Genomic DNA, 16,057 nt, shown 5'->3' on the forward strand with positions numbered 1-16,057 from the left:
AGCAAAAGTATTTACAGTCAACATAGATGTTTAGCAACTAACTGCCATTGAGACTACTAAATCTAAGCTTCAAGGAAATAAACGCTTTTAAGAGGTACGTCAAAGCAAGGATGAGGTCTTCTCTTATCCAGCAGAACACTACACACTGCTTTGAATTTCAGCAGGAACAAGTCAATGACATCTACAATTTAAATAGGAAGAGAGGTGAAGGGGGACAGAAAAAAACACAAAACATCTAGCTTTCAGATGGAGATTTGACCATAAAGCCATATTTAATGCACATTGTCAACCGCATGTAACTATTTTTTAATTAGCCTATGCTTTAAATTAACTTACTATGATGTAACAGGAAGAGTAATTCAAATTAAAGCAGGCTCCTTAATACCATTCACAGTTTTAAAAAAGAAAAATGGGGAAAAAAGCAAAAATATTTTGTGCAAACATACAAAACCTGAATAATCAATGAGGGCAAAAAAAACTTTTATTGCTCTGATAAAATGGCTGCAACAGCTTGCACACACAAGAAACTATACTAAAATGGAGATTACGTCAAATAACATTAAATTTTTCCTATTTTTTCCTAGTTTTGAAATTAAAAAATGTAGTAGGGACACATACTAGCAGTGTCTTGAGCAGAAACTGAGTTGTCTGCAGCCCATTTTTAATTTCTAAAAATAACTTTGCAGTGCCCTTTTAAGCATTTTCAAACTTAACCTTCAGGGTACAACATAAAAGCCATCCAAATGTTTTAAAGCTTTTATCATGCAAAAAGTATAGAAACAAAACACAGACACATTATGAAGGTCATCAGTCTCTTTTAATGGGGGAACTGTATATTTCAATCTTTTTTAGATTAGTACATAACCAACCACCCAACACAGAAACAACTGTAAAATATATTTGATCTTGAGTCAAGAAAAATGGGTCTCCAATTTCAACTGAGGGCAAAGAAGATGTAGTCCATATTTTAATAATTCAAATTTATTATAAAAATACAACTTTCAGCAAGTCAATATACATTTAACAAGCTTCTGCCCCACAAGCATATTACTAGAAACCCTAAAAATGTGTTGTGAACTTCAGTATCCCCTTATTGTAGAAACATTACAAAATTAGAGAAGCTAGATGTGAAAGTGTATTAATATGAGCCAAAAGCCTTAAGCTTTAATGAAAAAAGTCTAGTAGTAACTAGTACATCTGGCAGTTAGTCAACACAATTGCAAAAATCTTTTATTATCAGAGTGAACTGTTGTCTGTATTGACAGAAGAAAACACACAGTTTCAAGTATGTATTCATTTTACATATTGACCTCCAGAATTAGTTCTTTTAGTATCTTGTTTCCTGGGAGCCAAGACCCTTTTTTAGAATACTTACTGAAAGCATTAAGTAACTCTTCTGCTAGTCAAACCAGCTGATATATCTTCGTTTTTATTGGTAGCATACCAATCCTATAGTTAACTAGTGAAATTCTAAATATCTGGTCATGGACTAAGAGGCTTCTGAATTACACACTGAAGACAGAAAAGTTATTTGATTAAATTAGTCATTTTATAATAGAAAGAATAGTGCATTCACTCCTCCCTCCTCTATATAGTCTAACAAAACACTTTTTGGTAGTCATTCGTATGTATATTTAAGATCCTGCGCTACAGAGCATCATTAGATATTGTAACTGATAAAACTTAATATTCTGCCATGCCATAAAATACATACTTGTACTTTGAAAGAAGTTTGGAGCTTCAAAAAGTTTGGACCACTCTGCCTTACTCAGCAAAATTTCATCTGTGATAGCAAGACCTAAATTATAAAAAAACATTTAATTTTTTTAAAAATCACAGTTTTATACCCAGATAAAAACAGTTTATTAACTTAGCAAATATTATTATAGATCATTTTCCCCCTTCAAACTAATTTATCAATAAGCTTGATATTCTCATCGGATCTTAAGTGGTTATTTATACAAATCTTTTTTTTTTTAAACTCTGTAAAATACATTCAGAAATGTAATATTAACTGATCAGACTGATGAGTACAGACATTTTTCCTTTGTAGCGTACACAGCTCAATTTAATCTTACGTGTCTCAGTCCAAAGAAGGTTGTGATTTTTTCCTTACAGTACTTGAATAAACTCTTGCACAAGTGTCGTACAACAGTAGGGCAAAGAAACAATGAGAAGACGAGCCACTGCACTGTCTGCAAGAGCTACTGGGAGTCACCCTCTGCATCAAGTCTACTCCTTGCTTTGACTACATTGTCTTTTATCTACTATAATTATCCAAGTAGATTACTAAATAAACTAGGCAATTCTGAGCAAGTATATTGTCTTATATTAAGACTATTAACTGCCATTAAGTGGGATTATTACATTTATCTTTTATGTGGCAGGACACAACCTAAAGCCACTAAAATAAACCTAAAAAACAAAAGACATTGGACTGTAATTATGAGTTTCAGAGCACAAGGCACTAATTAAGTACCCTCAGTTTCTAAAAGTGAAAGATAGATCTGTAGAAGTCCCTCCACAGAATTTAGAACTTTAAGCCACGTCGGCATAACAGACTAAATTCTGCCTCTCTCAAAAAGAATTCTCATGTTAAGAGGTTATTAAATATCCTTCCTCCCCCACCCCCAAGCATACCCACAATGGAACTGTTTTAAATCTTTTTGAATATTTATATAGAGAGCATAAGATAATACTTACCTTGTTTAAATTCCTCAACCATGACCATCCGTGTGGAAACGGACACATTGTAGGTAGAGTTCTGCTGTGGGTATGCTGGTGTAATTATAGGCATAAGATGGTACCTATCACTGGGGTTTACCTACATATAACAACAGCCAATCAGTTTTCTTCAAGCATACACATGAGTTAACAAATTTGGATTTCTCCCTTTGCTAAAATTGAGTCTTAAGTTCTAAGAGACCTTAATTTGTAGACCAAGCAAATTTACGGATAGTTCAGAGAAAGTTTAGAATACAAGGACAATGCTTTCACACAGGTGATGTGGGAGGACCATAAGCTGTCAGCACATCAAGTCAAGAAATACCAACTGAACAGAACCACTTCTCTCTCTTTAGTAGAAACTAGCTTGTGATCATGTCAAAACATGGAAACCACATTACCACACGAGCACCTTCAGAGGAATGACTCTCTTCAGACTTTGTGAAAAATATTCTATACTTTATTTCTTTAATACTATGGAAAATAAAGAGCCAGCCTAAAAAGAGAGGCTCTAGGCATCCTGAGAGAAGCAACGCTTGCATTAATATATTTTATTAAACAGCACATGGGAAACAAAAAAAAAGGGGGGACAACACACACATAAAATACATTTAAAGTAGTGTTAGGGTAGTAATCTTGTAGATGGCAAATTAAAGATGAAGCCCCATTGATGACTTGTCCCACTTTAACTATACAGACAGTTCTGTAACATCACACACTGACCTCAAACCCAGCAATAACAGTTCGACTTAGGAACAGTTTTTCATCTTTGTCTCACATTATTTAAATGTGAGACTTCTCTCAACCAGAAAAACAGATGGAAAGGACTAAAGATCATACGCAACTCAACCTCTGGTGCTTACACTATTTCCCCCAAAAAGATAAGTTGAACACCAATTATTGCAAAATTGGTAAAACAGCACTAAATACCTCCACACTATTGCCCAACTGAAACGTCAAAATATGAACTGTATGTCTGTAGCAAGATATTTCTTTGACTACCTGAAGGATATTAATATACAATGTCCTTAATATAGGTGCTATAATGATAGAGATGAATATTATAAATAGCATAAAAAACAACTGAAGACTTCAAGTTACCATCTTCTTGGGTCCAAGATGAAAAAGGCATTACAGTAATTACGTAGAAGTGAACCTATCCAACTGTGACTGTTGCACTTAAGTTAATTCAGTATACTTGCAAAAGTAATAGGTTTTAACTATGACAGCAAACGGCTTTAAGATAAGCAACTTTTTAAAAATGCATTGCTGTAAGGCATGTATCTAGTTATGCTGAATACCTATTGAAGAAGTTGAATTAAAAAGTACACTGTTCAGCAAGTGTGCTTCAAGTGGTCAGTTTACAAAATTAAGCTTTTTTCCACACTCAGGAGAATTAGAGGTTACTACAAAGATGACATAATACCAAAATATTAATAAACTAAAATGAAGTTCACCTAGTATTCTTTAAGCAACTGAATTTACTGTACATGTGACTTATAGGGGAAAAAATAATACACTAACCCTTGGGTCCCATACAGGCAAATTAAGATTGCATTCTTCTGGCTGTTTCAATAGCACTGGATTTGGCCATTCCCTGTTCAAAAAGATTGTAGCACTGAATAAGACTACTGGATACAACCATGTATGTTCAAACAACAATATTTTTTGAATGTGACCCTTCTTAACTGTTCTCAAGGTAAAGCATCATTTCCTCAAGACTAAGCTGGTCTAACTATAGTTCTTTAAATAACCTGTAGTGCTGAAGTACAACACAGCTGTAGTTAGCTTCTCTAGGGCATCAGAGCAATGAATTTTCTTTTGTCCTGGAGCTTTGCAACCAGTGGCTTAGGTAACTAACATCAGCTCCTATAAATTCCTATAGGACACCTAAAGAAATTCCTCAAAGACTGACACTGGGTCCATTTTCATGCAAGCCATTTCATGTACAAACTACAAGAAGAGCTAGCATGATCACAGTGTTTTAGAAACATTACAAAGAGTTCAGAATAAAATAGGAAAGCAATTTCCAATCCAGATTGGGAAAAAAATAAACCATGCTGAATGGAACACTAAAACCAACAAAAAAGGTAATACTTTTGTTCTCTACTGCCATGAATTAAGCCACCTTTCTTATGAAGAGCAGAAGTCAATTCATCTGTTGGTATTAGTACATTAATGCTTCCAATGTAACCAGTTTCTCTACATCAGCTTAGCATGGCAAGATTATTACTCAATGCTAGGACTCTCAAAAAGGCTATAAAACCTATGAATCCTAAATAGTGAAACTGCAGAAATTATCTTCACAGTAAAAAGAAAAAAACACTGTACTTGAAATAAAGCCATGACGTGGTACAATGATTCTAAAACTCTATCCATGTCTCGTGAAGTCTCATGAGGAATACATGCCTAAACCGGCTGCTGATACACCTCCTTTCTCCAGCATTCCAGTATGTGAACGTTAAAAGACTACGTATTTTTGGGTGCCTGTTCTTATTTAGAACTATATAAGGATCTTATCTGGGAGAGCAATGTTGTGTCACAACAAATAATTAAAAAAATAATTTAAAACTAAGAATTTTTGTTTTGGATACTTTAAGAACAAGACATGTTGGATGACTTTTATTGAAAAACCCAAACTAGCAACTTTCTGGCAGCAAGAACAACGCTTATAACTATCAACTTAATCTGGTAACAGCTGAAAAAGGTACCATAAAAACAGGACTAAAATTTAGTGTCTACAAAACAATTTTATTTTAGTGGAATCTAAATTTAAAAAAACATACCATTTAGAAAATACCAAGAAAAATTTATGTACAAGAGTTGATGCTATTGCATTTGGATAAAGCTGGCAAGTTCTTGCTACTAGCATAGCCCAGGAAACACCGCCAAGGAAACCTAGTATATTGGAATAGATGTTGTGGCCTGTGAATCGAGAAGGAAAGAGACAAAAGGAGAGAGTTATCAGCAACCATAAGAGTAAATGAAAACTTCGCAAATTTTGGAATAAAACTGCTTACGTTTTGCCCACAGTTTGATAGCTCTCAGTGTTAACCTGAAGTTGTCAATGTTTGGTACTAGATGCAGAATTTCATCGGTTACCCGGCAACCTGCCAAAAGAAAGAATCTGTCACATTGGCTGTCTCAAGGGTTTTTTGCTGGTTTATCCTCTCCCACCTTCAAAGCTATCAAACTTTAGATCAGCATACTGGAAGCTTTCTTATTTGGTATTTTGATCACTGTTGTTTTGAATCCTAAAACATATTGTTATTTCATCTTTTTTTCCCCCCCGTCTTGTTTTACATCAGCACAGAAATCCTGGAAGTTTTACGTCAAAGCTTTGCTCAAGTGTATGAAAACTGGCTAAAGGGAACAGTTGTTAGACCTAAATTGTATCGGCTTTGACAGAACATTTTCAAGCTTAAGAATAACATTGTAGGTGACTATATTACCTGCTTGATTTAGTTATCTTTTAAACCAAGAATAAATAGCTGTTAACAGTTAATAAATAGTCACAGAGAGCTGACTGCAAGAGAATACTCTTATCTAGGAATAGGAGTTCCTCGCAAAGCGAGAAGGCAAACATGAATTCTAGAGACTGCACAAAGATGAATTTCACAAAACAACAGGAGTTGCTGTTATCTTACCACCCAGTTGCCAAGTATGTACAGTTTTCATTTACTTGAGATTATCAAGTTTTCAACTTTGTACAGAAACCAGAGATATATAACATGGGTTCCTCTCCTCTCCCCAGCAAGCTGCACATAGACTGGAGCCCCTACCCATGCCCTTAAAAATAGGGATTTTTAAGCTACTAGAGATCCGACCTCAAGTTGACAGTATTTTGAATCCCCCAATTAATTCTGTATCCTCAAAGCAATTCTGTACACATTTATGCATACTAAAATATATACAAATTTTATAACAGTTAGTTTATAACAAAATTTATATCATTTTCTTTCTTTATAGAAATATATAGTGCTCCACACTAAAACCTTGCGGTCCCATTAGTTTCTACAGAACACCATTCATTACCCAATTAAAAGGAAGGCTTTATAAAAATCTGTCCATACAAACAACTCTCCTGTCCAAAATGATAGAAACTCCAACACGGAGTCACAGTATTTTCAGTCAAGTCCACATCTCCACTACTACATAAAATGATCTAGGATACTTATTAAAAGATTTGTCAAAATTTATACACAAATACATACCATTAAGACTTCGTATGCATCTAATGTCTAAATTTTTAAGTAGGCTATCATCTCGGAGGTCTAAGTCCTCAGGAATAGTTTGCAGCGCTAATCTTGCGAACAAAATATCAATCTTTAAAAAAAAGAAATAAAACATTAGATAATTCATTTTTCTTCTGTAGAGTTAGCTTTGTAATCCATTTTCATCAAGTTTACTAGCAGTAAGAACAGTACACTTTCTAGTACAACTGATCTATTTAAATAATACACATGAACACCACTCACAGATGTTAAAGATTCACTTTTAGATGCTTCATTTATCTTATGGCTCCTTTTCCAAGCTGATAAAATACATATTAAGATCAATACAGAACCAGCACATAAAACCTATGCCCATTGTTAATGTAAATAAAATCTTTTAGGAATAAGCATCACTTCTAGCTCAGGAATGCAAAAAAACCCAAACAAAACTTAAATGCATATATTACTACTAGCATCAGCAGAAAAATCTGTATGTATCTGACAGGATCACCACATAACTAAAACCTTTTTCCTGAGATCTAAGATTTTCTTTACGGAAGAGAATAACTTCTGGTATTTTTTGCCCTGGATTATGAAAGAAAAAAAAAAAAATCTTCCAATACAAACATCAGAAACTGGGGCCTAACAACACTTGCATATAAAAGAATCCTTATCATAAATTGTTCAGACAAAAGAACTATTTAATGCACTGTCAGCAATATGGATTAAGTCTTGAGTCATAAACCTAAGCCATCACAGCCCATCATTTACGAATTACTACAACGGAGCAAAATACTACTAAGTCTTATAGGAGATAATCCTTTCATTCCCCTATTTAGCTTGTATTTTGAATTTCAGGGAGAGAGGGAAAACAAGCGAACACTGGATTGAATGTAAACAATTAAAAAACATGCAAAATAACAGACATACCAAAGAACGCCTATAACACTTTCAGTATTTAATTATGAATAACTAAGCTATGTAAACAGAAAACAAATTCTCCAGAAAAACATTCCTAATATACAACATAAACCTAATACATAGACAGTAATAAAGTAGCTGACAAATTAAAAAGTCACAGGCTAGGGTTACGGCATGCTATCACATATCTCTGTGCATCTCTCTAATTTGAGACTAAGTACATCTCTCTGGCTAAGTGTTAACTTACACAACGTCAGTGAAAATACAAATAAGCAGGAATGATCGGGGTGAGGGAGGTGGTTCATCATCTTCCTGAGACTCAGAAATTACCAATACCCTAAGGAGCATTATAACGGCAAGGCTGAGATCCAACTGAGACTGGGAGAGAAGGAGCTCTTGCATACATACTACACCTAAGTATGGCTACTCTTCAAATTGTCTGTATCAGATAGCTAGCACAGGACTTCCTTCCCACTGGGAAGTCCCCTTCGTATACCCACCAGCTAGTGGTAATATAATCCAGGTATGAGTCTGAGAAAACGTGTATATGAACAGTTCATGTTTTTTTTTTTTTTTTTTTTTTTTTGTCTTGTCACCAAGAAAAGATGACAGGTTGACTATAAATGGTCTGAAAAAGATTTATGGAGTACCTTTGAAAGAAATGTTCCTGTTTTCTTAGCAACTTGCCCCAAAATAGTGAAAATGTTAAGCAGGATGATCACTCAAGAGCAAACAAAACCATCAGGCTACAGACAAACTGGACAGAAACAATAATTTGTTCACATGTTAATAAAAAGCATCAAGAAATAGGGTGAAGTGGCTACCTAACTTCCCTTCAGCGGTATGTTTTTGAGATCCTCCTACAGTACAACATATTAAAACAAATCTGAATTTAAGGTTTGGCAGTTAATCATTAATAGCCAAAAAATTACTGAAGCCACATTATGCATGAATGTATTTCTATTAAATATTAAGTCTTCAATAGTGCGAATGCGGTACTCTACAGGTCAGTAAACTCATCAACACAAGAGGGTAAAAGAAAGAATAGGGAGATGTTCATGCAGCTTTAAGCAGATCAAGAAAGAGACGTATTTTAGTCTCAAAGTCTCACTTTAAATACCAACCAAGGACTGCTGTCAATCACCTGAATGTGAATTTAGGATTGTCACTTTAATAGTATTTGTATTCATGAATATTAATTATGGAAATCCTGAAATCTTTGTTTTAACCATATTCTAAACAAAATAAAATAAAACATAAGAAGATCTTTACCTCTATTCCATCAAAACAAAGTTTAATAACTGGGACAAAAGCTTCTTCAACAGCCTGGGGAAAAAAAAGTATTTTATTTTCAGTATAGAGAAGAACATTTACAAGCAATAGACAGGAGATCTGAACAATCATGACGAAACACTATTTATATACATGCTTTCCTCCACTTTCATTTTGATTTGTCAGCTGTCCTTCTCCACCAATGAGGATTTACGCAGTAAACACTGATCTACTATGTACTATAGCTGCCTAGATATAAATTATAACCCAAACTCATACCAGCCAGCTCTGATGGTGTTACCTCAAGACCAAACTTTTTCCTCACTACACTGGTAAGACTCTTTTTCCCACCCCACAGCATCTCTACATATTCTAAAGCTAACCTATGGGAATTCTTATTCTAACAGGCATCTTATTTCTATTGTTTCTGCTGTCAGTATTTTACAAGAAATGACAAGGAGACAACCATATTCACCTGATAAACAAGCATCTTTCTTGCAGTCATTAACAAAGTTTAGCTGAACAAACAGTATGCATGATGAAACTATGGAACTTGGTAACTATTCTGTACCAGCTAGGAATATCACCTTCCCAAACTGAGCACCTGAACTAGATGCAGATCTGCAGAGCACTGCTTTCGTAAAATCAAAGAACATTTGCTTACTTCCCAATAACAACCATTAGGAACTTCCAGAGGCTACACAATTCTAAGAGAACATTCCAGTTCTTAAAAGGAGAAGACAACTCCACTCTCCATACAATCTTAGTCTACTAGTTGGCAGGATAGATCCTAAAGATTTAAAGTTCATAAGTCTCTTAGACTCACTCACTAGAGCAACCATTATTAAAGTCAAGGTTCCATGAAGAAAACTTTCTAAGACCTAGGTGGACTGATTTAAAGTGTTAAGACTCTGACCTAAAAGTTATTGACATCAATGCAGAGCCACACTGAATAGCAAACATGTTCTGATCTCCCTTGCTGCTAAGTCAACTACATTAGATTGAATCATCATTAAGAGTTTATACCAAAGTTAATAGGAAATCTGAAAGACAGAATCCTCTTGATTATCGCATGTAGATTTAAAGATTACTAAAAAAGTGTTCAGATAATAAAACATTCAGAACAGTAGTTTCAGTGCACATAGTATTACCACCAGATATTTACACTAGACAGAGTTACTATGGGATGCATAGAGACAAATAATGCTGCAGAGGCACTTCAATTTATTTTAGGACAGAGCAGGGCTAAACCAAAAAATGTTTAATATTTGCAAGCAATTATCTTCATCTAAGAAGAACAATTCCAGATGAGAAATTTTATTCTAAATTAACACTACTAAGATTAAAACTGACCTACGGAGGCTTGTCATTCATGAACACGAGAAAAAATCTTCATCTTTCCACGTGATGAAAAACTTGCACAAGTATCTTAAAAAATGTAACCTCCAGGTTCAAATGCACAGCTGACAGCCAATATAGATCTGGTTAGTATCAATCACAGTGGTGATTTATATAAGGATGAAATTATAAAGTGTATTGTGCTACTGTTTTTAAAAGACTTCAACAAAAGTTAGCCTGAAAGGGATCGGGACCAAACACATTTACACCTGCCTCCTGCTACAGAGTACAAACAGAAATTTTACAACACTAATACAGTGCTAGCAGATTATTCTGTGATCCAGATTTTCAAAAAACTGTATCTAGTAATGGGGAACAGAGAAAATTTGGAAGAATCTCTATTTATTTCAACTGGTTTTGTTACAAGTTAACTAAAAATCCACTGCAAGCCTTAACAGCAAAGTTACTTATTTCAGGAATCATCTTGCACTTCTAACTTCTCAGCATCCTCACTTCAGCTGGTTGTATCAGGCAGTTCACATACCCTCAAATCTTTTACTTCTTCTTGTTGTTTCAGTTTTTCATAAAATGATGTGAAAAAATCACTTCTTTCAACATGTCTTGGTGCAACACACAGGGCATCAATATCAGCACCTGAAAGCGTTTATTAACACAAGCAGGTTACTCACACTTTACACACACAAAATGCCATCAATAGCCAGAATTTTTAAAGTATTTATTTTTAAAACCAAACAGAACATTTCATTTCTTTTCCTGTAGCAGCTCCCAAAGAAAAGACACTAAGTGAAAACAAATTAAAGAAAAAATTCTCGTGCCATTAAACACACTGGATGTATGCATACATCCTTCAATTTTACAACATTTGTAGTAACTTTCAAAGAACAAACCACAAGAAGCCAAGTATACAACTTTTTTTTTTTAAATAACTTCCAACTTTCTTGTCTGCTTCCCACCCCAACAAGAACCAATTTATTTATTTAGAATGAAGACTAGAGATGGCTGACAAAATTCTAACACCACCTCAAAAATACAGTAATTTTTGTTACTTAAACATGACATTTAGAGATATTAGCTCTGACATGACATTTTTTATAATAAAAGTAAATTTTACCTTTTGTATGAACCCCTAATCTATAGGATCCAAATGTAAAAATTTTTCCTCCAACATTTTCTATTACAGACTGTGGAAGATTCTAGATGGAGCAAATAAAATTGGTTATTTTCATCTTAGCAGATTATAATGACAACGCACAACTTATTATAAAATAAAAGGAAAGATATTCCATAAAATTTATGTTGTTAGAGATTAACACAGTTTTGAGTAGCAATTCACTCCTTACATATACTGTTTCTGATTAATAGCTTTTAAGGTGCAATCACTACTGAAATAATCCTAGTAAAGACAGAAGTACTTTTGCCATTTGGGAACTATCATCACTTCAATCTCAGTAACTTCGAGTAGTTCTACACTTTAGGAGCAGCAGCTTTAAGATATGGATGTTGAACACATTCTTCTTAACACTCACACACTTTATGCTGACTTCGAAACTGATGATAGATTCTAATTTGGAGCAGCAGAAACATACTATGTTCTGTATTAATGTTTATTAATTACTCTCAGAGTCATCTGTAAGATCCTACATTCTTTTTAAAAAGTTGTTTTGAGGAGAGGTGTTTATTTTGAGATAAAATTATTTAGTTATATTTACTAGCATAAAGATACTTAAGTTCCTGGGTTTGCACCTTTAAAGAACTCTTGTCGTCATAGCACTGTGGCCAAAGACAGTTAGCATTTCAGACCAGGAAGTCTAAACTGGTTAAAAAAAATGGAAAGGGAAGGGAAAGACTAACCTGGCTTGGTTTCAGTGAAACTTAAACAAAATGTACTATAATCATTATTTCAGTAAAAGAAAATAGCATTACAGGACAAGAACTTCTAAAATTGACATTAAAGAAAAAAGGCCAAGTATCATAAATTTGCAATAAATTCATTTTAAGATCTAGGATTGCTTCACAAAAGCAAGCCACATAAGCATATAATTGACATAGTAGTACACAAATTTTGACAAAGTTGAGTTGTACTACCTAGGTCAGGAGGGAACAACTGAAAATTACTGTTACAACTACCATTAACTTTTGCGCTATTTTCTCTCTCCTCAAAGTTTCTCTTTGACAAAGATTTACTTTAAAGTTACAATGTTGTTTGGAACCAAAAGGTTGTACTTGTTTTCCTAATTTGATCTCCAAACCCATGATTCATCACATTTACACCAGGAACACGTACTGAATTTATTTTCCTACAGCAATCTTAATCTGAGCAATTTCATGTAAATACATCCATACCTTGCTTTCACTGATTTCCCGTATCCACTCCTTTACCAGGTTATTTAATTTTCCCAAAATTAGAATCCTATTGATAAAACAGCAAAATCACGAACCATGAACTTAAGAGCAAACTAACATTATTTTTAAGACACTGATCATTATTACACAATGAATCAGCTAGAACAACATTGTAGATCTAATTAGAGATCTTGTCTCAATAAACACACTGAAATAAAGTCACTCACAACATTCAGACTATTTTTTCCTCTTCAAAGGCATTAAAGAAATTTAAGCTGAGAAGAAATGAAAGCATGCAAGGCCTACATACGCTTTAGGTAAATGGCTTCTACTCACATTCAAAACAAAACTTAACTGAGTAAACACATGAAACTGAAAGAACAGTAAGCAGAAGTACTGACAGCAAAAAGCTCTAGAAAGCTTAAAAATAACAAAAATCAAGAGCAAGGGCCACTAAAACAAACACTTTTTAAAAAACGGCAAGCCAGACTTCTAAAATTAAAGGCTATTTTAATGCCTATGTTCTGAGGTACTCCTCTTAAGGGGAGAAGCTAAATATGTCACCAAGCTTTTAAAAAAAGCACCTGAAAGAACACAAACATGCTTGGGGTTCAATAGTTAACTGCATGAATGCAGAGGTATGGGAGAACCACTCGTAGAGCATTTACTCACCTGCGTTGCAGTTCTTCTTCCTCTTCAAATACACCATAGGGTTTTAGGGTTTCGATTAATTTCTGGGTAAGCATGCAGTCAAACTCCTTGGGGGCAGCTAAACTGATAGGTGAGGTAATGCCATAATGCTTCTGTAGTTGCTGTGTTTGTGATCCCTGGGTTGTAACGGGACTAATAAAGGCAATTAGATAAAAGTTACTGACAGGAACAAATAAATTTATTCTCATCCAAGTAGCAAAAAAGACACATAATAAAGGGGGAAAAAAAAGTTAAGCCTACTGTTAGCAGCCACATCCCAGACCAATCTGTGTTAAATAGGTGTTATTAAGGACGGTGTTATTTTTCTCCAACTCTGAATATTGATTGCAGGGTCACAAGTTGCTATGAAACATGATCCATATCAGCTGACTTCACACAGCAAATATTCACCTAAGGAGGCTCTAACGTATTTTGAGCAAGAGCATCATACTAGAAGTACAAGAAGAAGCTAGCTTTAAGCTGACTTCTCGTCTGGCTACCATTACAGGATGATCTAGAGGAAATTTATGATGTCTCAATTTTTTTTTTTTTTTTTTACAAGATACAGCCTTAATTCATTGAATCATTGTGTGTTTTGGGTTGGAAGGGACCTTTAAAGACCATCTTTTCAAGTTACAAAAGGAGTTATGAGCCAAACCTCAAGCAGAAAGGCAGCACTCTCAATTCAACTCCTCATATTTCAAGGTTGTGAGAGGACAAGAGCAAGGAGAAGAGCTTCAACAGAAACACAGAAGTGAAGGTATCATCTTGCTATAAAATCTAGGAACAGCTTTCCTAGATCAGCATCCTGGACACACAAACAGCCACGCAGTTTTTCATAACGGCTATAGATTTGTTTGTGACGATCACAGTTAAACGCAGCCTTATATTCAGAGCAGTTGGAGCTTTAAGGCTAGTAATTCTGAATATTTCAAAATGGAACTCGCTTCTCTGAAACATCAGTGTTTAGATTCTGATTATTACATTCTACACTCACATAGTTAAAACTTTTTGAACCGATAGTCATAGAATCATAAAGGTCTGAAAAGACCTCCACGATCACCTGGTCCAACCAGCCCCCTACCACCAGCATCACCCACGAAACCATATCCCTAAGCACCATGTCAAAATACTTGAAAAAACAGCTGTTTAAAAACTATTCTTAGTATTACAGAAATAATCTTATCATCTAATAGCCAAATTTTAACTGTAAGAACACTCAGAAGTCTTCCTGTTTATATACTTCAGATGTAGAATACACTACTTAAATCTGTATTAAAATAGCTTCAAAGGTTACTTGCAGCATTGAATACTAGTTTTATATTGATATATTGACAACTTTCCTCTAAATTATATATATTATTCCCCCACCTGCTACTCTTGAAAGTAACAAACCACCGTTTAAGTCTACTGAAAAGAACTTTCTCAGTAAAAGAATATGAAACAGACTTGTTTCTTAATCAGTTCTTAGGAAACCAACGTTATAACCCCTCCGAAATACATCACAAGAAACATAACCATTATATCAACAGCTATTAAAAAGCCTTTCCAACAACTAAAGCACTACCTTCAAGTTAAAGTAATGCTTGTGTGTTACATCTCCAGTAGCTGTTATACTCTTGCTACACAAGCTCACTCTCAACAGTATAAAGCTTGCATTTAATATCAAATGTACAAGTTAACACTGTAATAGTTTTAATTCAGATTAGACATTTGATACATTTTTCCCCAAATTCAACTGTTCGTTCTACTTAGGTAAAAGCTGTAGTATCTATCAATTTGGTCTCCTTCAATTTTCACGAAGCCTAAAAAGATTGCTGTGTCAGCAATGCAGGCTGACCACTTCTGTCAAAGCCTTATCTTCAGCAAACATTCCATTCCCCTGTACATTACTGTATTATCGGTCCTTTATACCTACACAGAAGGACTGTTTCTATCACACTACAATTTGTTTCAGCCTAATTAGAGCACGACTTCATTTTCACTTCCATAATAATCTGCAGTCATCATCTGCTTAGGACCTTATTCCTCATTCCTGAATATTCGTAAGAGCATCTTAACTAATAAAATTAACCAAAATCAACAAAAAGGTGTTTTTCCACAAGTTAAACTCACTTAAAAATTATTTTGAGTTTTAGTATTTGATTTCAAACAAATGATCATTTACAACAAGTTTCTCACCAAGCAGGTCCTAGCATGATTGGCCCAGTACAACTGTCTGTTAGTAAAAGAATAAAAAGGCAAAGCAGGAAAAAAATCCTAGAAACTGTATGTAAGTCAAATCCCAAGTAATCATGTCCGAGAACATGATTTGACATGGCTTTCTTCAACTAAGAGGCTTTAATCACCTAGTGAAGAACTTAGTAGCAGCTGAACGAATCATATAGACCTTAGGATTTTGTGTGAAGCATTTTTGAAAAAAGATGTTAAGATGAATTACATAAAAGAGTAAACATAGTAAGGACAAGGGAAGCCACTACAAATTTCTCTCTTTTTCAAAAGAATCCTTTTAGGGATGTCAACACAAACAGTAC

At 34.5% G+C, this 16,057-nt stretch overlaps 1 protein-coding gene across 1 annotated transcript in view; it reads right to left on the reverse strand.

Annotated features, from left to right (window-relative positions):
- Window positions 1-16,057, reverse strand: part of PAPOLA (poly(A) polymerase alpha) — a 43,187-nt gene that overhangs the window by 19,800 nt on the left and 7,330 nt on the right. The window contains 11 exon segments of the mRNA XM_040558139.1: window positions 1,721-1,798; window positions 2,704-2,824; window positions 4,249-4,321; window positions 5,511-5,649; window positions 5,745-5,834; window positions 6,939-7,050; window positions 9,132-9,185; window positions 11,014-11,123; window positions 11,602-11,683; window positions 12,834-12,900; window positions 13,506-13,676. Of these exon segments, the coding sequence (XP_040414073.1) occupies window positions 1,721-1,798; window positions 2,704-2,824; window positions 4,249-4,321; window positions 5,511-5,649; window positions 5,745-5,834; window positions 6,939-7,050; window positions 9,132-9,185; window positions 11,014-11,123; window positions 11,602-11,683; window positions 12,834-12,900; window positions 13,506-13,676 (1,097 nt within the window).

Source organism: Cygnus olor, chromosome 5 (genome assembly GCF_009769625.2).
Source record: "Cygnus olor isolate bCygOlo1 chromosome 5, bCygOlo1.pri.v2, whole genome shotgun sequence".
NCBI classification, from domain to species: Eukaryota; Metazoa; Chordata; class Aves; order Anseriformes; family Anatidae; genus Cygnus; species Cygnus olor.